The sequence below is a fragment of the Erigeron canadensis genome, chromosome 2, assembly GCF_010389155.1.
Source record: "Erigeron canadensis isolate Cc75 chromosome 2, C_canadensis_v1, whole genome shotgun sequence".
NCBI lineage: Eukaryota > Viridiplantae > Streptophyta > Magnoliopsida > Asterales > Asteraceae > Erigeron > Erigeron canadensis.
Genome location: NC_057762.1, coordinates 41,436,809 through 41,460,322, shown reverse-complemented (window position 1 = coordinate 41,460,322; position 23,514 = coordinate 41,436,809). Strand labels below are relative to the sequence as shown.

Sequence of the window (23,514 nt, the reverse complement as noted above, 5' to 3'; positions counted from 1 at the left end):
ATCATACAACCTTGATTCACAAAGAAAACGAACACATAACCTTGATAAACTAGCCAAACGATCATACAACCTTGATTTACAAGCAAACGAACACATAACCTTGATAACATAGCCAAACAATCATACAACCTTGATTCACAAAGAAAACGAACACATAACCTTGATAAACTAGCCAAACGATCATACAACCTTGATTTACAAGCAAACGAACACATAACCTTGATAACATAGCTAAACAATTATACAACCTTGATTCACAAAGAAAACGAACACATAACCTTAATAAACTAGCCAAACGATCATACAACCTTGATTCACAACTAAACGAACACATAATGATCATACATCCTTGATTGGACCGATAAACGATCCATAACCATGATTTGATCAATAATTGATCATTTAACCTTGTTACGAACATATAACGATCAAACCACCGATGAAACACCATGTACCTACACTTCGTACGACTCTGCATTCAAAGAACCTTCGATGCTTATATATAGGGTCACCCGCAGCCTTCCCACCACATCTTCAATTCTTTGAATGCATCATCGTCTTCCATGTATGTACTACTATCCTAAGCTCAACAAACATTCATAACCACAAGTATAATCAATCGAGTAACAAGTCTATACTTTAATCGAACAATCAATCAATAAATCAATCAACAAACGAACAAGGATGTACACTTTTCAGCCCGAATCTCAATTGAGTAGGGAAGGTTACGAAACTCACCTTGAGTGGCTATGAAAAGTTAAGATTGAGCTACAAGCGTACAATATCTGATGTGTGAAAATCTAGTTAAATTAAAATCCTTAAAAAAATACTCCAAATCGAATACTACACACAATCGGGCAGTGGACCCGTTCGTATGCAATATAGATTAAAGCAAGTAAAGGTTCGTTCCACGGAGACTACAAAGAGCTAGCGAGTTTTTAAGTAGTTAAAAAGATTTTGGTTTTTAAAGACACCACGTCATCTTGATTTTGTATTAAAAGTTAGTTGATTGAAAGAGTTAGAAATTCCTAAGAATTTATCGAAAAGAAAATTGTTTTATATCAAATAGGATGAGAAGATCATCCACTTCGACTCCATGACACACATTATTTAGGTTGCACTTAAATGAAGAACTAATTCGAATATGTTGATTAATAACCGAGAACTAAACAAAGACTCACCCCGTACCCGTCAAGTTCGTTACTTTATTCAATTCTCTCAATTAACTAGTTCCATTACTAAGACCGGTACCCCAAGACGTCTTTCATAACTTTCCTAGTCAACTAGTTGTTTTGCTTATTTAGATAACAATTGCGTCTATTGATTGTACCCAACCATTAACTCGTTAACTCTTATTAACTATTAATTACTTTCTACCGTACCCGTCATAGAAACAATCGCTTCTAACCAAGCAATCAAAATAACTTTTACACAGCCTAGTTACCACTAAGATCATGCAAAAACTATCCGCAATTAAGAGTTAAATAACAAAGAATTAATAAGCTAAGATTACGACACAACGTTAAATCAAATCAACTTGAATTCAAAAGATTATGCAACCATTATTCAATGTATCACTTCATCTTAGTGGATGACGAATTATTTAGCTACTCATAATCATAAACAAAGCACAAAGAGTAAAAGTATAAGAGAACATATTGTACCAATGTGTAGAAAACAAGTACGCTAAGAAAATCGATAACCGAATGCCTTGAAGCTCACGAACAACCCTTGGACCTTTATGGACGAAAAAGTTGCTGAGTATTGCCCCAAAGAACCCTAAAATCGACTAGAGATAATTGTATCTCGAATGGGAGGGTTATGGTCTTGTATTTATAGTGAAAAATCAAAAACCCTTCAGCCGACCTATTTTATGCGCCGCACAAAACCTTCATGCGCCGCACAAAACCAAAGATTTCCATATTTCAGACTTTCCATGCCCGATATGCGCCCTACGACTCTCCTGTGCGCCGCACAGGCACTTTTGCTAAATTCCCTGACCAAAATTACACATTTCTGTGCGCCGCATGCCACTTGTGTGCGCTGCACAAGCTTCCAGATTTTACGAAACTTGTATTTTTCAACTCGTTTTCACTCGTACTCGTCCAAGAATCATCCTAATGCATCTTTTAACCTTCCAAATGCTATTTCTAACCAATGTACATGTTCTAAGCTTGCAATCACTAACAATACCATCAAAGCATCGAATATACATATAATTTGCACATAATTAAGCTTAAAACGACTTATAAACGATATGGGAATGTATATATAAATGGACATATCAAATCCCGTCACACGTTCACAACATATAGTTATACATGCATACATATTAATATATGCTCATACATTCATGATTCGAGACTCGTTTGATCATAAGAATCAAAATGAGGTTTGTTGGATTGATACGAGATTAAAAGGATGTTAGGAATCGATTTGACAAGGATTAAACGAGTTAAAGACATAAAAGAAGAAAGCAGACAGCAACATGGGTAAGAATGGTTTGACTAAAAAGTCAAAATTGACCAAGAACATCCAAACTCTAATTCAACACTTGAAATCCGATTTTGTGAGGTTCAAGACCCAATTTGACATATAATCAACATGATTGAACATAAACAAACATAACCTCTTTCATAATTTCGTTCCATAACATCACTTTAAACTCAATAATCATTCTTGACCCATTTGACCTCACAAAACCCTAATTTGACCTAGACCTCGATTTGAAGAGTTTTAAGACATGTTTTGAGCATAATTTGGCATAAATGATGTGTATGAAACTAACCCACACATTAAAATCATTCCATAACTTCAATTAAGCCTCAAATCTGATTTTGACTTAAATTATTCAAGTTGTAAACCCTAAAATCGACCCGTTAAGCTTTTAAACCAAAAATTTGACTAAGGGTTGTTTAGGTTAGACTTGAAACATGATTATAAACATAAAATGGTGGATTTGAGGTGAGTTTTACTTACCAAAATTACCTTCAAAGAGTCAAACCTGAATTTGACCCATAAATGGAGATTTCTTGCACCTTGAAACTCAAACTTTTGATATGTTATTTAGAAGATCATGATAATTATTATTCTAGTTTTAATCTTGCTTAAATTTCAATAAATGTGATAGAAATCTAGAGAGATAAAGAGATATGTGTTTGTGTGTGTTCATGGAAGAGAAGTAGAGAGAAAAAATGGAAGATAAAATGAAATGGGTGGAGGAGGAGAAGGAGGAGGAGGAGGAGGATGGAAGAAGTAGGAGGGATAAGGTTGGGTGGGATCCATGGGTCAATGGGTATGGGTAAATCCATGGACTATCCACATCCACATTTCTAGCTTATTTATACCATGATTAGCATCGAACATCTAATTTAAACGATCAATCGATATAAATGGTATTCTTCAAAAGAGATCTAAAATGATTCAATTTATACTAAGGTTAATCAACTCCATTATGAAAACGCCTTCAATATTAAAAGTCATCGTACCGTACGGGTATTTTTCTGTTGACGTGAAAACTGAGAAGCCACGAGCAAAGTGATTCAGAAGATTTTTTAGTGAAAAAAATGGAAATGGCTTAGACCAATAGATCTTTATTCCATTGCGGACATAAAATCTAAGCATCACTTTTTTACGCTGTTAAAATGGAAAAAGTAATAACATGACCGAGAAAAACAGTGTCTAATTAAATGTAAGGGTCCGTAAGAGAAATTACTTAAAGTTTGAGAGCATAAAACGGCGGCCATCACATTTTTTTACGTAGTTAAAAAGAAGAAAAAAATGTGATCGGAAAAAACAGTTTCTATTTATATTCAAGGGTTCAGAAAAAGAAAATTTTAAAGTTTAACAGCATTAAACAATGGGCATCACATTTTTCACGTCGTTAAATAGAAAATAAAAATATGATAAAAAACAGCTTCTATAAAAAAAATTTGGGTAAAAAAACAGTTTAAGATAAAATAAAGCGCTAATTAATTACTTAAGGTTAGAGACATTCTCAGGTTTTACTCAAATTTTTGAGTTCAATCCTTATGCATGACAAGTTTTGGGGTTTTCTCTCTGAATACTTGTAACATCCTATAGTCAACATCTCGTTGTCTAAGATACGTGTAAGGCTTCACCATTATACTATGAGGTTTCACTTATATCGTTTCCCGACTGAATGTTCGGGGAAAAAAATTACTCAAATCGTCCCATAGTGTGATTATTTATTCTCTATTTATCAATCTGCGAAAGTATATTTTTATCCATCCTTATAAAGATAAAATTGTAAAAGATTTATCATTTAAGTGACTAGAATAGAACGTCATTTATTTAGAGGAGGGATAGTTTCTATTATAAATTTACCCTAATAGGGATATAAGAATCGAGTCATTTTTGATAAACGATGAATAGTGATAAAATAAATAGTGACAATTTATGCAATTAACTTTAAAATAAATGAACAAACCACTTCAACTTTTGTTTTATTTTTTAAAAGGTTTTTCTTCCCAAAATGACGAGACACTTTTGACTTTGATGTTAAGGCCTAAGTACATTATATCGCTGCTTTCCAACCATTTTCTAAGCCACCATCAAATTATTTATCCAATGCAAAATTTGAACTTCAGACCTCTTATGATGAAACAAGATTTTTTACCAAATAACCAATAGAACGGGTCAGGTAATTAACTCTAAAAGAAGTAGATAAATGATTATACAAATTTAATTTATCATCTTGTTAAGGGAATGCAGCTAGAGTTGGCAATTTTTGACACAGACCTTTTAGTACGACACGACATGACCTGGTTTTTTCATATTTCGTGTTTGGTCTTAACGTGGCTGTCCGACATCTAAGCTTAGGTGTGGAACCCCTCACATACTAATATTTTATTATTTCTTTTTTAATGAATAAATGTATGGGCCCCCATGATTTTTATGGATTAAAAAAACAATATGTGAGTGTTCCACACTTAAGCTTAGATACCCGACAACTTTATATTTCCATCCCCTATATATATATATATATATATATATATATATATATATATATAGACATGTTAAGACACGTAAATACCTGTCAAAGACACGTTAAGGACACGATAAGATACGTTATCAGGTCCCTTATCGTATACTTTTTAACAAGTCCCTTAACAGGTTTGTTAACAGGTCTCTTATCGTGTCGTGTTCGTTTTTTAAATAATTGACATGATTAGCTACCGTGTCATATTCGTGTTTAACTTTATCGTGTTCGTGTCTTATCGTATCGTGTCAAACACAATATGTCAGCTCTAGATGTAGCCCACACCCTACTCCCTTAGTGGGGTGAATGCATTCAGACATTTAGTGATCACCTTTGTTACAACTGGCGTGATTGTTTGCTAAGAACTAATTATTTAAGGAAAATGATTGATTAACTTAATTAGTGTGCCTAAAGATATGTCTAAAACTTTAAGAATTTGACATGTGGATTCCACTAATTCTCTTTCCTAACCTTGCCCCTCTGATTTTTCCATATGTTATCATCTTACAATTAGGCACATCTTTAGGCACACCAATTAGGTTGATTTATCATTATCCATTATTTAATGGTGAAATAATAAGTTAATTAGAATTTAGAAGGATAGTTGGATTTAAAGTACAACTGTTTTATGCGTGAAATGTACAAGTGTTTTATGCGTGAAATGTACAAGCATTTAAAGCACATACTAATTTTAACCAAATTTCGTTTTAACCCCCTAACTTTTAACCAGATTTTGTTTTAACCCTTAAAATTTCTATTTTTTTTAACTTTTATCCTACATCAAAGTTTTCGCTTTCATTTTCGTGACACTAAACTTTTAGGTTCTCATGTTTTCATCAAACAACTTTCACACAGTTACGGGTTTACTTATAAACATTTGGTATTTGATTATTTTTATTTAAGTACTTTATGTATCGAATGTACAAACTTTAACGTTATGCGTAAAATGTACAATTTCTTATAACACATAATAATTTTTACCATTTTTCATTTTAATCTCCTAAACTTTCTATCTTTTAACTTTTGCCCAATATTAAAGTTTTCGTTTTTATTTTCTTGACACTAAATTTTTGGGTTCTCATGTTTTCATCAACTAACTTTCACCATTTAGTTTTGACTATTTTCATTCGTCTTTTTATATGCATAACATTTTTAAATTTGCCCCACATCAAAGTTTTCGTTTTTATTTTATTGACACTGATTTTTTGGGTTCACATGCTTTCATCAAAAAACTTTCGCATGGTTACGATTTTACTTTTTAAACATTTGGTTTGACTATTTTCATCCATTTTTTTTTTATATATAACGTTTTTAAATTTGCCCCATATCAAAGTTTTCATTTTTATTTTTTTGATATTAAATGTTTGGATTCTCATTTATAATATACTAAAAAGCTATATGAATATATAAGTACGTTATGTGTGGAATGTACAAGTTTTCTATCTTTTAACTTTTGCATACATTAAAGTTTTCGATTTTATTTTCTTGACACTAAATTTTTGGGTTCTCATGTTTTCATCAAATAACTTTTCTCCTGGTTATAATTTTACTTTAACATTTGGTTTTGACTATTTTTATTCGTCTTTTTACATACATAACGTTTTTACATTTGCCCCACATTAAAGTTTTTGTTTTTATATTTTTGCCACTGAATTTTTGGGTTCTCATTTTTTCAGTAAATAACTTTCACATAGTTACGATTTTACTTTTTTCGTGTAAAAAGCGTATCCCGCGGCAACGCGCGGGTACTATAACCAGTCGTAACTAAAGTGAACTTTTTCTTTTGTTTGGTTGCTGAAGTGGACTGGTTTTCTGATTACTCGATTGGGCCTTCGTTCTTGGGCTGTCTTGCTGGTTGGGCCATGCTCTTGTATATTGTCGTGGCCTCGTGGGTTTTATACTTATCAGTGTACGTTCATCCTTTTTGTCAGCGCTGACACAGCATATCCTTAACATACAGGATGCGCGAAAAAAATGGCAAACACCTAGAAATTAAGTAAAGAAGGAGATAGTGGGATCAAAATGCTTCCTTTTTTTCAAAAAAAAAAAAAAAGAAAGAAAGAAAAATCGATGACTTTTAGGTATTCGATATGATTTAATTAGTAGCATATTAATATCCATTATTATACCTTTTGGGCATTGGGTTAGATGTATTAAGAATTATAAACCAACAAGAAACCAATGAGAATCATAGTAGTAGTGGGATTTATGATATATATATGGTGGTTGTTAAAGTAATGGCCAAACGTTCCATTAATTGACGCTAGGAATTTATCCCATTGTTATGACGGACTAAAATCTAACACGTATATAGGAGTAGTATTTTTTTTTTTCATCCACGACAATTGAACTTTTTCTCCCATGTGAGACGACATGACCTTTCACCTCATAAAGGTAACATAGACTTGTAACCTATTGGTTTTGCACAGTGCCGTCTTCAAAAATATAAAAAATTTTAAAGACCCGGCTCGTAAATATAAAATGGGCCCTCTAGACTAGCCAATTTAACAGCATATAAAATTTTAAATCATAAAATAATATCTACATTAAGAGTTATATATACTAAATTCAGAGTTTTGATATCATTAATTATATTATTTTTAAATCAAAATCTTAAAAATAAAAGGTTCAGTTATCAATAAAAAGATCACGTTACTTTACTTTAAATAAGTACTTTTTTTTTGTAAAAATTTTCTTCCACAGTTACGCGACGATCTATATATTTTAAGTCTAGTAGTTGTAGAATTTCTATGAGATCAGGGGGCGAACTGTAGCTAATACAAACTTATATAATTTGATGAAATTTTTTTAATACTTGAAGGACTAACATGAAAAATATGGTAGAAGTTATACTTCTATACAGTCGTCTTCTTCCTGAGTATGCCTATGCGACCGTCTTCTTCATCAGTTTTACTTCCACACACCTGCTTTGTCGAAATCCATTGTGACTCACTTTCTGATGACCAAAATAACATTTCAACTCATCACTTTCTATTTCTTTTTTAATGATCGTCTATTTCCGCTCACCGTCGTAGGTTCCGGCATCGCCACTACCACTTGAAGGTAGTGGGCCCTCGGAAGGAGTAGACCCGGCTCAGTGGCACCCTTTGCACACACTCTAAGCCGGCCCTGGTTTTGCAGCTTTGAATATATAAAGGGAAGTGTTATTAGTACCACAAGTTTTAATGTATTTATCATAAAATACAATAAATTATACATACTGTACAACTATCTAATGTACAGTGATGATAAATGTATCAAAAGACATCATACGAATATCATAACCCATAAATAAATAGTGCATATAACAGCTTTAGTCAAAGACATGCTATATATAGGAACATCATAATTCGACATAAATATCCAAACACCCACTATACGGTAAGTATACCTTAATAATTCCCGTATGGTGGGTGTTTAAATACCCGTCATACGAAGCACACATATATTGATATATCCCGTATGCATGGTACTTTTACTTTTCTGGTCAAAGCTATAATACAGGCGTATAATGGAATACTTGACAAGAAGCGAGTGTTTTTTGTCGAATTTGCGGGTGTGTATAGACGGACCCTTCTTTTTTTTCTTTTTTTTTTATCGTATATCATTTACCTTACACTGTTAATAGTATTTTTTCGCTTTTAGCACCATTGTATATAGAATTCGCCCTACAATTTAATTTTATACATAAGTTGGATCAACTTTAACCATTGGATTAAATCTAATGGTCAATTAAAGTTTGATGTTGACCATTGGATTTAATCCAATGACTAAAGTTGATCCAGCTTTACCTATAAGGTTGGATCAACTTTAGAGGATCTCTATTCAGAATTTACTATAAATCGATCTTAGCTTCTTCTTAATTATGTTTAACTAACTGTTACATTGGATGTATATATGATCATTAACTGCAAATATACGCCCTACCACACTTGGCCTATAGCCATTGAAATCATTTCATATGATCTTAATTTTTACCTTATATACAACCACCAGTGGGGTGCTTTTTAATAAATGAGCGCCTTTGGGCCATCAATTGTAATCCGGCCGAGTTCTACATATGTCAATGCAGTTGAAAACAGAAGAGGACCGACCATATATACATTTTATATATGTAGACATTTGCCCTACTTGATTGACATATGATATTAAAGTAGTGTGTTGACTACCTAGCTAGAAACAGCATGCATGTTATTTCCAGTTGGGATTTTGACTTGTGGTTTTTGGGTAGGGGACGGGCAATATATATTCAACTCCACTTGTGTTTTTTGAGTTGTTCTACATATATATTGATCATGAGTAATCTGACATTATATATGCTAATGTTATTTCATGCATTTTGATCATGAAACTACTCTCGTATATCAAGAGATTTGAATATATATAATATATATAAGACCATATATATTTTGGGTAAGCTGTTTTTCGTTTGGTATCCTAAAAAGGGAAAACATGAAATGAGAACCAAGAGAACATTTTTCGTTAAAGGGGGAATTTTTTGGGGATTTTGAGTACGTACATTTTGCAGATAAAAGACAATGACAAATTGCATAATTTTATGCCATGTACCTTAAAGTCTCAATGGTGTGTCAATAATGAATTGAATACACAGTGTCAGGAATATGATACAGTGATTATATATCATAGAGGAAAGGCCTAATTAATGGAACTCTAGGCCACCAAGCAGTGCTATGAAAAAATTCCAACTTTGCAAATCAACCTATAAAGGCTAGAGAACTATATACTCATAAAAAGGTTTATCACTATAAGTTTTATATTATACTTTGCACCTCCGTGGCTCCGTAGATACCAATTCATTAATTTTATAATTGTTTACAAAGATCATGTTGGATGATCTACTATGTTAAACACATATATTGTCTACTTTTTGAACCCGGCCAACAAAGTTTATTAGTTTAAACAAAAAAAAGGAAACAAAAGCCTAAAGATTTGGGCATTACACACATGCCAAATGATGGTTTCGGCCATTTAGTTTTTGCCACAAAGTTCTTAAAAGCTCATGGGTCGATCTGTATGCCCCATTAATCATATAATATACTCGTAGTATATGTATGTACATTTAGAAAATGCACGTCCAATACCATTAAAAGGATGATTAATTCATGGTATAATTAGATTAGTTGGTACACATATATATACCTATAATATATTATATCTTGACACACGAAAAGGTGAAAGAAAACAAAAAAAAAAAGTCAAAAACACATAACGAATTGAATGTAGCTAGTTTTCGATTTGATGGCTAACTTTGACGTTTAATTGGTATATATATTTGGGGGAATAATTTCTCAAAGTTATCCTGTTATAAAAATAAAAATTTTAAATCTTAGACTCTTAATTTTCATTCAAAATTTAAAATATTTTCAACTTGACTACCTCTCGTATATATGATTCAAAATTCAAGATATTTTCAACTTGACTACCTCTCGTATATAGAGGTAAAAGTGAATGGACTATATGGAGTAACATGGATATGTTTGTCAGTTTAGATATGTGGCAGTAATAGTATTAATACAATAGTATATTGAATTCTTCGGGAAGCATAAAATTCCATTCCTAGTTTCCTACTTAGACCTTATACTAATAGGAGTTGAGCATTTTTGAAATGCCCCTCCACCTATCCCCCGTTCCTTTTGGAATTTGGAGTGAGGAATGCCCCTAGAGGAAATTCTAAAAATTGCAATTTACTCTCTTTTGTGTAAAACCGATGCAGTCAACAGTTGGAAAGCCACAAAACTTCAAAACGCAAGATGCGTTAGAAAAAAAGTCGCGACACGTGAATTAAGAAGGTGAAACGCCCCCTAGATGGAGATGGAGTGTTCCGGGGATGTTCCAGATTTAAAAAAAAAAACAAAATGTAATGGGCTACTCCTATCGGTCTTAAATAACTCTCAAATCTCATACAGTTCTCTTCAAACATCCCTAATATTCAATACATACTAATACATATCTAAATTCCACGTCATCAATAAAAAGTTGTCTTTTTTACTTTGACAATGGAAAAGTAAATAAATAAATAAACAAAAACTTTTGTTTTAGTTACCACGAACTTTCGAATACAGTCTCCAATATTTTTGAATACAGGAAGCTATCCAACGGTCTACTCCATAGTTAATCTATCTATCTATCTATTTCTCATCTTCCCAAAAAAGAACTTGATCTACCCAAATTACTCCCCTCTTTTATCTATTAGTTTGAACGAGCATGGTACCCGCGCAATGCGACGGCGAGTCGGCGATGACAGTGGTGTGATGGCGGCGATGGATGCTGACGGTGGTGGCAGCATCAATTGGTGTAGGTAAAGGTATTTGATTTAAAAGAGGTTAGTAAAGATATTTTATAATATAATAGACTAATGTTTTAATCTAATATTAAGGATTGATGGTAATTTAATTTTACAAGAATATTTTGGTCAATTTGCATGTGTCATTTTTTCTAAACTTTCAACATGAAGGTTATAATAGTATAAATATCATCGCCTAATTAATATATCTATAATAACTTTAAATCTCAACTACTCATTTTTTTTATCTCTCCTCAAATCTCAACCACTAATTTTTTTTTATTCTCTCGTTCATAAATCATTTTATTCCTCTAATTCATTTAAAATCTTTTATCACAAAACCCGTACATAGATAAATTATAAAATATATATGGGTGTTTTTAAAATTTCATGTTTTTTCATTAGAGATATCATTCGATATACTTTTAACAAAATTTTAAATCCGAAGGCGGAACCCGTCAAGTAAATCACCCCATCACCGATTACCCCTATGACCTATCACCTCTATGATCGATCACCTCTTATGACCTATCACGCTCCATTACCTATCACCCCACCATCTCGCCGTTGTACCGTGCGGGCATTTGGCTAGTATGTAAATACAATTTCATACATAGCCAATGCGGCGGTGTTGGGAATGCTTGTACCATCATCATCATCATTATTATTATCTATACTATATTATAAAGCAGATTCCTTCCAGATTTTCAATATTGAGTTAAAATTTTCAATATTGATTTTAAGTACATCCCCAAAATACCCCTCTCATCTATTCTATATTTATCAAAAATAACCATAATACCCTTTCTCTCTCCTCAAATCTCAACCAATCATCTTTTTTCTCTCTCCTTCATAAATCATTTATTCTTACAATTCATTCAAAATCATTTATCTCAAAAATCATACGTCGATAAATTATAAAAATTGTATGGGTGTTCTTAAAATTTCATGCTCTTTCATTAGAGATGTCATTCGATATACTTTCGACGAATTTTTAAATCCGAGGGCGGGACCTAGCTATCACCCTCACCATCTCACCGCCACAACACGCGGGTACTTACTCTCGTTATTATAAAAAGGAGGTAATATATCTATCACATTTTTTGTAAAAATATTATAATGTATGGTTTTTAGAACAGTATGTATAAGTATATATATTGTACTAGGTCTTTTACCCGCACGATGTGCGGTTATTTAAAAATGTTGTTTTAGTTATATGAATATTTATAATAACTTTTAACAACTATACATTATTTAGGCATGTACATATAAATCTATATTATCATTAAATGGAAATTTTTACATTTTTTGAAATAGATAAATTCAAAATATAACTCTTTTTACTTATGAAAATCTTTGCATTTATATAAAAACATACATTATCAAATATTCATATTAACTATCACATATTATACTTCATGCAATACTAATGAACATAAAATGAAGTTAAAATGTAAATATAATGTAAAATCATAACACTCTTTTATTTTTTGCAAAGTGATATGTGACTTATTAGAATTTCATCACACTTTTTCAAAGAAAATAGTTTCATAAAACTTACTTCATCAAATAATAAAATTTGTAAAAGTTGAAAAGCTTTAATTAGATATAGTTAGAAACCAAATTCAAATTATAATTAGATTACAAAGAACAAACTTATGATTCAAATTACGTTGAATTCACCTAGTAATTGATAATAGTTTTTATAAAACGTAAAATCACCACCACGAAAAGGATAAAAAACTATATTACAATGTGATATATAATATTAGTTACATTGGATAGTAAAATTAAGAATTAAATAATTTGAAAACCAAATATTGTCCAATTTTAAAATTAGATTTTAAATTCATATGGTTTCTATTATGATATAGAATGTGATTTTTTACTTTTATTTTTGTAAGATTTTGTTTATATATAGATTTTATCTATACTATCTATATAAACAAACTACCCCCTAAAAATTTAATACTCTACCTTTAAAATCTCTAATTTACCCTTTTAATTTACACTACCATCAAACACTTCATCCCTGAAATTCCAAAACTACCCTTAAAAAAAAAATCTCTTCCCTTCCCTGAAGTGGCTCACATAGTATACCAAAATAACACACATGCGTTACTGAATTTAATAATCAATCAACATAAAAAAACGTTCGCTCTAAAATAACAACGGCGGTTTGCACTTTCAGCCGGACTAAGAAACACTTGAGTTGAATCATACATTTAGGTAATAACATGGTACCGCTACTTAACCAGCGTTTTTTTCCAATACCCCGTTGCATCGTGCGGGTACAAGACTAGTTTTTATTTAATTTAATAGTTTTAGATAATATAATTTTGTAGATTTATATATTGTAAAAAAATATAGAGATGCCACATAGGATAAAGATTTATGTGACAATTTTTAAAAATAGCTTTAAATTATAGAAGGCTTTAAAATATTAGAATAACTATTGCTTTAATATTTATATAGATATAATTGTGATTTGTGAATATGATACCTTTTTCAGCTTCCTTATGAAAATGGGCATATAACCTTTTAAGAGAATTATTTAAGATACCCCTGCACTTATAAAATATGCCACTTTTACGTCATTAATAATGGAGAATGCCTTTTCTAGTACAAACACGAATTCATTCTTTGGGTCTCAATCACTAATGTACCATTGGATTTATACTATTTATTGCCTTAGTTAGGTCGTGTTATTCTGGTAATAAAATATGATAAAAGTATATGATTTCAATAAAAAGATTTTAAAAAAATACTTTCTCTAATACATTCCTGAGATGATATGATAAAAGTACATGAAACTATATATTTATAGGTACATCTTCTTACGGTGGTTTGTGAAAAGTTTTTTAAATATCAAATTTTATTCGGAATGTAGAAAATAATTTGACATCAATCTTAATTAACAAAAACACACGTAATACACATTTAACGGCATACCAAATTATAAATATGTATCTTTAGTGTATTAAAGTAGGTTGTGCGATTCTTGGCTAAACTCTCCAAGAAGCTTCATCACCACCCGATTACGAAATCACCATAAGAAGCTTTCAAGGACTATACATGTCCCATGGCCATATTTTGTACCAAGGCTGTGAATAAGACATGTGATTACTAATAACATTTACGTGGTCATTATTTTTTGGGAAGTGATAATTATATTACCACAAACAATAAATCTAATACAAGTATGGAACATTGAATTGTACTATATGCTAGAAACCTTGTACTTTGTGGTAGATTAATTAAAAAAAAGTTGTACATTTATCATTTCCCTAATTTTTGTGGTTAAAAGTTCAAATTTTACTTTTCGTCTAATTATATTATAATGTTGGGTGATTTATTTATTTTGAATTAAACATAAAATCCAAAATTGATAATGGATTAATAATCTATCTATACAAAAAGTAAGAAGAAAATGTTAAAGTTTATAAAAATGAAAACAAACCATAAACATTCACTAAAGATGAATTTTAAGAACACACATTAGAAATATCCTTACCAGTTTTGTTTATCTTTACAAAATATTTTAGTTTTTAATTAAAATTCACAAACATATATCTTGTAACTGTAAATATAGATTACTCATTACTTATCTATACTATATTATTAAAAATTAATATTTTATTTTTGAAAATATTGAAATATATGTAATGTGTTCATTTATTTTTCCTTAAAATTTTTTCACACACATATACACTACCCTCTTAATATTAAGAGAAATGATATATTTACAACATAATTTAGCCATCTACAACAAAAATACATATTTCACTGCACAGTGCACAACTGTGTAAAACACGCATTGTTGTAGATATGTAAAATGTGCTGTAGATATATCACTCCCTAATATTAATGATTAAATTATACTCCGTATTATTCATCCTTAATTTTTTTAAATATCTCCATTAACCTTTATATCAATTAATTTTAGGGGAAATGTTACGTAAAACATGCTTTACCTAAGGGGATTATGTAAAATTCAGGGGTTATGTATGTTTATCAAATTCAAAGGTTTAATTTGTAACTTTTTTTAAAGTAACAGTACCTAATCTTAGGTAAAGTCTGCAGTACGGATCATTTTCTCTTACTTTTACATCAATTATTTACACCACTCGGCATCTTATCTACCACTAACAGTCGCCCCACCACAACCACCGCCGCAAAACGCGATAACGTGTTAGTATTTTTTTAAACAAGTTCACCGTCTTTCATATCTTTCAACCACCATAGTTTGTTTACTATCAGAACACAAATACAGACATACATATTTATAAAGAATATATAATGGTGTAGTGTGACACATTAAATTGAAAATCATATTAAGTGCAAATTCAGTGAATAACTGAATATATATATAAATACTAGGCTATAAAGCCACGTCTCCTATTTGTCTATTTATAAACTTATTCAACCTTTACCTTTAATTATAAATACTCCCCCACTCCCTATCTCTCAAATCCCACATATAATTTACAGCCAAATTATTATATTCTCCAAAATACTAATAAAATACTAGTAACATTTATTTTTATTTTATACATACAGAAAAGAGGTATCAAGAAGTGTGGGGAGCAAGAGCTGAGGGGGCCTCAGTTCCTGAAAAGGAGAATTTAAAGTTTGCCCACAAGCAATTTTGCAGCTGAATTTCATTTCATTTGCGTGTGTATATATACATATATATCTGTATATATTATACATAAAAGTGTGTGTGTATATATATATATACTCGTCTTCAAGATTTCTCAGCTAAGCCCTCTTCTGTGTGAAAAGCTGTAAGCTTTCTATCTTTTCTAGCTTATTATTGAGGTTTGTTTGATGAATATACATTGGCTTTGATTTTTAGATAGTCGATTGATTAAAAGTTTGAATTTTTAATTGGAAAACGAAAGAAAGATTTGATTTCTAATGACTATTTTTGTTTTTGTTTCTTAAGTCTATGTTAATAATTTGTTAGGATGATGTGTTATGTATATCTTGAATTCTTGATTTGATTTGATTGCAAAGTTTATTGCTTTTAATAAATTGTTAGATTATGCTTCAATTTTTTTTTTCCTTTTTTTTTTTTGTCAAATTGGGAAAATACCAAATTTGGGAATTCACCAATTTAGGAATTTCTGCTGACCTTAATTTATATCTAGTTCAAGTCATGCATGCTTATTTGTATTGAAAGTTGGGTGCTTTTTGGTGGGTTATGCTTACAGATCTTTCTGGTTCATTCATTTTGGATTGTAACCTTCATTCGAGAAATTTTTTTTCTATACAAATTATAGCTATAGTCCCTTTGTATGATGTTATTTATATATAATCCCTTAATATCTATTTATATACAGTTAATCAAAAAATGAAAGATCATATGTAACTTGTACAAAGGTAAACTCATTTGTAATGAAATTCAAGAAAATCCCAACTGAGAAATTACAATCTTGTGCTTTTTGTGTTTACTCGGTTGATTTTCAATCTTAGTTTGTTTTGGCTTGTGTTATGATTGTGATTTGGGATTGTCTTGTTGGCTTTTGATTAAAGAGTGCATTTTTAATCTATTTTTATGCTTAGTTAATTTTCAAAGATGGGACATTTTGTTTTTATGGATGTCTTATCTTTGACTGATCTATACATCATGTTTACTACGATGATCTAATCCATTATTAGAAGTTGAATTATTCAAGGTTCCAAAGATTGTAAATTTATCCTAAGTTTGACTTCTTGGACGTGTTAGATAGTTTTCTCTCATTTGAGATAATACTCTTTTAATTTGATATGAGTGTTAGATAATATCATGCTGATAACCTTTATAATCCTTGTAAAATCCTAACCATTTTAATCTATTTAGTACTCAATAATGACTTAGGGTGTATCAAGGGATATGATAATGCTTAAGAATACTACAGATATAGTGTCAATTCTAATTTGTTGTATATAACTATATGTATGTTGTGTGTACCTGTACTTATATTATAAACTGATGATAATTTTGATGTACATTACTTAACATCTAGTACACATTGACAAAATTCCAAAGATGCTAAATTGTTCTTGGTGGTGTTCTTTATTCCGCATGGTACAGATTCATTTACTTTGCATACATAAACAGTTTCCAAACTTTGTCGTTCTTTTCCTTGAAGAATTCGATTCGCATGACAGAATATATCATATTGTTCTAAATAGGAGTCATGTTGGAGGGTCCAACTTTTCTTGTTTCAAGAGAATTGCCGAGTGCTTGTGAACAAGAAAGCAAATGGGCTTATAATGCATATTGTGTCACCGAGCTTTCAAAAGGAAAGCGTTATCTTGATGATGGAGGAGAAACGAAAGCAGGTTTAAAAAAATCATGCAGAACTTCCGAGAAAGGAAGTTTGTCCATTTCACTTTTGAAATCTGAACAATCGAACAGTCAAGAACAAGAGGATCAATCAGATACAAGTTCACTAATCAGCCAAATTGGTCGAGACCTCTCAATCAATTGTCTTTTGCGCAGCTCGAGGTCTGATTACGGATCGATCGCGTCCCTAAACAGTGCGTTTCGGTCTGTGGTTCGTGGTGGTGAACTCTATAGGCTAAGAAGATGTATGGGTATTATAGAACACTGGGTATACTTTTCGTGTAACCTTTTTGAGTGGGAGGCTTTTGACCCGATCCGCTGTAACTGGATGCGTCTGCCTACCATGGACTGCAATGAATGCTTCATGTGCTCAGATAAAGAATCTTTAGCTGTAGGCACTGAACTGCTCGTGTTTGGTAAAGAAATAGAAACACACGTAGTATATAAATATAGCATTGTAACTAACTCATGGTCACCTGGCTCAAAGACCAATACTCCTAGATGTCTGTTTGGGTCTGCAAGTCTTGGCAAGATAGCTATTGTAGCTGGTGGGTGTGGTCCATCTGGCAACATTTTGAGTTCGGCTGAACTTTATAATTCAGAAACCGGGACTTGGGTGACCCTCCCTAACATGAATAAACCCAGAAAAATGTGTTCTGGGGTATTTATGGATTCAAAATTTTACGTTGTTGGTGGAATAGGCGAGGAAAACAACAAAGAGTTAACATGTGGGGAAGTTTATAATATAGAAACCGGTACTTGGACAGAGATTCCCAATATGTTTCCAGTACTAACAGGTGCAGGGGGTCAGGATGCACCTCCAACCGCCAAAGCACCTCCTTTATTAGCAGTTGTAAAAAATGAATTATATGCAGCTTGTTATGAAGAACAGGATGTTAAAAAATATATTAAGGATCAGAATATTTGGGTCAGAGTGGGTGGGTTGCCAGAAAGAGCGAGCTCTATGAATGGATGGGGACTTGCTTTTCGTGCTTGTGGTGATCAGCTTATTGTTATTGGCGGACCGAGGGCTTCTTATGGGGGTATGATAGAGCTGAATTCTTGGATACCTGATGAAAACCCGCCTCAATGGAACTTGCTTGCTAAAAAGCCATCCGGTGGTTTTGTATATAATTGTGCTGTGATGGGATGTTGAGGCGCGTTGAACAGGTTTCTCCATGAACTTCATCTTATATTATGACCTGAGAATCTTGGAGATTTTGTCAAATTTATATCTTTTTTTTTTCTTGTTTTCTTAAAATTAAATTTGGGTCTTAGCATTAATGTACGTTTTCTTGAACAAGTATCTCAGCTTTTTTTTTTTCCTTTTCTTTTAACATCTTTTTTATGCCATCAGATTTCCATACTCTTAATATTCTTTTCAAAGATGGTATTGTGTAGCATAGGTTAATTAATAATGTAAGCCAAAGTGTACTTATAGTTTCTTATAAATATCAGTGCTCAGAATTTTATCACCTTTTTACTATCGTTGCACCATGGCTGCCTATTTTCATGTTCTGTTTTATTGTTTTTTAACGCACCTTATGATCCATGTTTTATATATGTAGTCCCATGAGCCCTCATGGGCATTTTTGGTCAGTAAGCGCGATGATGCATCCTAAGGTTTAGGTAAATATAGTAGATATGAACATAGGTCTGTGATGAAAGCCATTTTCTTTTCTAAAGACGATTTGGTGCCTTAACAATTGCAAATCACAAAAAGGTAAAGTTCGTTGGTGCTTTAAGTGCTTTAAGACATGATTCTTTGGTATGAAACTTAAGTTAGTTCTCTAATTAGTTACATATTATGATCCATTGTGGCACCATTACTAATATTATTATTTAATCACATATAACACCTTAAAGATACTGCATTACATGGTACTATGGTAGTAATAGACAATTTGATTATTAATATAAATATATGTCTGTTTTGGCTTTTGACACCAAGACTTAATAAAGAGATTAATTTAAAGACTCTTAGCAATTTATTGTTGTAGAAGATTTCTGAGGATGTCTACATCAAGACCATTGTTTTCCATAGAATCCAATAGTAAGGATAGTCTTTCTCCTATATTCTTCACCTCTTTTTGCAGCCTCCTTATGTATTTGCATGTCTCCTTGATAATAGCTGCTATCTTTTCCTTATGCCAATAAACCACAATCTAGTTTTAGTTTTTTAGACAAAGTATATACAGTAAGTGAAAGCTCTTGGCATTTAGCAAGATTACTTGTTTGTTGACAGTAGATAACTGGTTTGAGTAATGTAAACAGCCTCTTTTGTTACTGGTTTGTTGATGTATTGCTGGTAGTTTAGCGATAGTTCATTAGGAAACTAAAGATTTGAACTTGGACACATATCTATCTATGAGCAAAGCCCAAGTACACATTCAAGCTCTGTGTAGAGTTACTGTAGGTATTTCTGAATCTAGTCGGTATATATATAATTATAAAACATTTTCCCAAGTTTTAGTGCTATTTCCGTAAACTATAAATTCTTTCCCAATATATGCACTTGCATATCTAACTGACCATCTAGGTCCACCCATATGAACTACTAGTGGTGTGCCAGCATCGAGCGACTCTTTTGAACACGTGTTTCATTAGTGATGTGCCGACATATATGTTCAGTTAAGTAATATGAGTTCTTTAGTAACTGCATTTAAATGTTCATAAAACATAACGTACCCTGCTATCGCCTGTGGAACTTGAAGCTGGGAGAAATTCTTGTAACTTTATGACAAGGTCATTGAGCTCGGCGTGAGGATTAGTTGGATCTTTCATAGATCGCTTTCTAGGACTAGACATACCTTGAAGTACAGTTTTTCTCATGAACTGAATATAGAGTTGCTTTAAAAAGGGCATGCTAATGTGTAGGTTGGAGACAAATTATGTTAGAAAAACCAAAGTCATACTATATATTGATTGTTGAAGACTTGAAGCTGATAATATAATCTTAAACATAAAACTTGTCTCACATTATGGGCCCACATAATTTGCGAGATCAGGTCCCGTTGTAGGCCGACCAATTGGGGGGTTACTTGCAAGTGAATAGGATATATTTACATTTCACCAATAAGATACTCTGTTTATTGTTATGTATGTTCTGTTTATTGCACAATGTATGTTGTGTCATTTGTGTGTTCTGTGGACCCCTCTTGTCTATGCAGTGCTTAAATCTTGGCAGGTTGACAATCGTGCTGGGGTTGACAGGTTTGTATAGCTTTTAACCCAAAGCAAATTCATTTACTTAATCGTGTTTACAAGTTGAACACGCACTCAACTCGTTCAATAAATGGGTTAATTGCGTCAACCTCATATTTAACTAAAAATTTACATAGATAATCAGGACATATCTATAATTCAACTGTAAGGTATTCTGAAAAAGGGATAGACATCATAAACATTAGTCTACTACATTATTGGGTGATATATATATATAATATATATATAGGGTGGTTTTTACGTAAGAACACCCTTCAAATGAGAACACGGCGAGAACAATTAAAAACATTATTGATATGGAAATTTAGTGTCCTTTTTTTTGTTACTGTTAAACCCAAAACACTAACCCAAAAGTTGGATGCTCAAGGCAATTGGTTATCCGACATGTGTTATAGAGCCGGCCTTTAGGCCCGTTGGTATAAGCCTAGCGTCATCTTCCTTAATTTGCACCGAGACGTGGGCCGGGTAAGTTGATGGGTCGTGTGCCTTTTTGTCGTAATTTTTAAGTTTGTTTGATTTATGCATGATTGAATGATTAGCCAGAGTATATCGGCTTTATTTATCAACTTCTGATGTTGGAAGATTTAAAACTTTGTTTTTGAGTTTGTGTTAATTTGTAACAATTTTCTAAAATCTGAACCAAACTTATTTTTTTGGTTGACCAATTCTTTCTCTCCGTTTTACTATATTGTAGTTTTAATATAGAGTTTTACTAAACTTATATGTTTTGTTCCAATGTAATTGAGAGTTATCTTCTATTATACTAAAACACAATTGCTCTAATAGCTTATTAACCAATCATATCTTTTATTTTTTTAAATTCTCAATTTTGACTTTTCTTGAATTTTTATTATATAAGTTATATAATAAATATATCTAAACATATATGTCAATGTCGATCTAACTAAAAGATAGGTATTGCATTAATTATAAGTATTATAATTCTAACTAAAGATAATAATTATCGTGTGTTTAAATTTTGTACGCCTCATACATTTATTTAATAATAATATAGATAAATAAATCCCACTAAATAATATATTTTTTAGACCCGTGTCTAATACACCAGGTTACGACTTTATCACTATTAGATGTTGATTTATTATGATATAGAAGTCAGTATATTATTTTTAGTATTGAAAAATTGATCTATATTAGTGATCATTTTGAATTTTGTTCGTTCGAACGCATCAACAATTTTGCAAAAGATGAAAGAGGATATGTGCTTGTAATCTAATGTAAATACTAGTATATCACATTGTTTTGCTTTTTATTTGCTATCATTTGAATTAAACAGTTATTTCAATTTTGAAATTACAAACTTTCATAAGTTGAATGTATAAATATCTAATATTGATAATTTCATATTTCTCGTATTCAGTGTTGGATACAGGTCTAAAATCTAGTGCATGACTATACTAAAGGGTTGGAGTTCATAAACAATTTTTTTACGGATATTTGACATGGGAGATAATGAATTTCTGATGTTCTTTTTTTATGAAAAATGTGGAGTATAATAGACTTTTTTAACTTTAATATTTCTCTTGTGTAACTGTGTAACTTTATTAATGTGAAAAGCTTTTAAAGACTTATTGCATTATCGAAAATATTCGAAGTTAATTCTTATACATAAAACTATGTTTAAGTAATTGGCATAGCAAATTTATGACTTTTTGCAGAGGACATGTTCTTACAAATAATTTACGTACACATATATCATTTACATATTTCACTTGTCAAATAAAGTTCTTTTTCTTTTTGTATTGATTCTCGTATGTGATTGTCACATATATTTTTTAAATTTTGGTTTGCAAATCTAGCATTATTTTGCTACTTCACTCTTTTCTCCATAGTAACAATCCTTTCTTGAAAACCACTGTTTAGTTATCAATCATCTTATCATATGTGATATGTCATATATACTAACATATATACAAAAAGTATGATAATGACTAATATAGGTATTGATATGATAAGCCTTGAGCAAAAAACAAAAAAAAAAAGTTGATATAATGCACATCTTCTTTTGATTCCTCGGGACGAAACAAAACAAACATTAAAGTCCACCGCAACCCCAACTGGACCTACTTTCTTTGTTTCCTTTCATATTAGGGGTCGCTTCACTTGTTTCCTTTGTATTTTGTTGATTGATCGGGTCACCTATCATAATGATTCGTTGATCTTAACTTTAGAATTATTGATCAAACTACTACTTATTATGTAAACTTTAGAAGAAGCTGGGTTAAGACAATTAAGTATCATCTCATTATCGGATGTTTGAGATCATATCTTGAACGGATTATTTGATTACCGAGTTTGAAAAAATAAATAATCACAAAATATGATTGGTTGTAAAAGTCATTATTTGTGTTGTTAGAGAGAAGTGCAGGATTGAAAGGCTCAGGCTCAGGCATGCTTTTTGTAAACATTAGGTAATTTTGAAAATGCAAAATTTTATCTGAAAACACAATATCGAAAACAACCTTAACATTTGGACTTGAGTGTTGCAAACTTAAATCTATAATGACTATATTACTTTTTATAAACAAAATGAGAGTTACCTATCTTGTATCAAAGTCAGAGGTCGTTGTAGCTGGAAGTCACTTTCAGTCGCGGTTAGCAGCTAAATATTATGAATGTTTTATAGAA

At 31.5% G+C, this 23,514-nt stretch overlaps 2 protein-coding genes across 3 annotated transcripts; one reads left to right on the top strand and one right to left on the bottom strand.

Moving 5' to 3' along the window:
* The first annotated feature begins 15,813 nt into the window (after positions 1 to 15,813).
* Positions 15,814 to 19,117, top strand: LOC122589369 (F-box/kelch-repeat protein At1g74510-like). 2 transcript variants are annotated; one of them, XM_043761658.1, is made up of 2 exons: positions 15,814 to 16,093; positions 17,487 to 19,117. In XM_043761658.1, exon 2 carries the CDS (start codon positions 17,492 to 17,494, stop codon positions 18,794 to 18,796), a length of 1,305 nt encoding a protein of 434 aa, XP_043617593.1. In that variant the 5' UTR covers positions 15,814 to 16,093; positions 17,487 to 17,491; the 3' UTR covers positions 18,797 to 19,117. The 2 variants fall into 2 exon arrangements, with proteins under 2 accessions (XP_043617593.1, XP_043617592.1); XM_043761657.1 differs by having other exon boundaries at positions 17,386 to 19,117.
* Positions 19,118 to 19,533: 416 nt separating this feature from the next.
* On the bottom strand, positions 19,534 to 20,539 carry LOC122590138 (transcription factor ILI6-like). Its single transcript, XM_043762475.1, has 2 exons — positions 20,329 to 20,539; positions 19,534 to 19,784 (listed from the first exon to the last, which is right to left on the bottom strand). Exons 1-2 carry the CDS (start codon positions 20,503 to 20,505, stop codon positions 19,629 to 19,631), a joined length of 333 nt encoding a protein of 110 aa, XP_043618410.1. The 5' UTR covers positions 20,506 to 20,539; the 3' UTR covers positions 19,534 to 19,628.
* Positions 20,540 to 23,514: the final 2,975 nt, after the last annotated feature.

Coding starts and splice junctions, on each gene's coding strand:
- LOC122590138 (XM_043762475.1), bottom strand. CDS start 20,505: ATGCCCTTTTTAAAGCAACTCTATATTCAGTTCATGAGAAAAACTGTA. Junction 19,785..20,328: donor GTTCCACAGGCGATAGCAGG/GTACGTTATGTT, acceptor TATTGGCATAAG/GAAAAGATAGCAGCTATTAT.
- LOC122589369 (XM_043761658.1), top strand. CDS start 17,492: ATGTTGGAGGGTCCAACTTTTCTTGTTTCAAGAGAATTGCCGAGTGCT.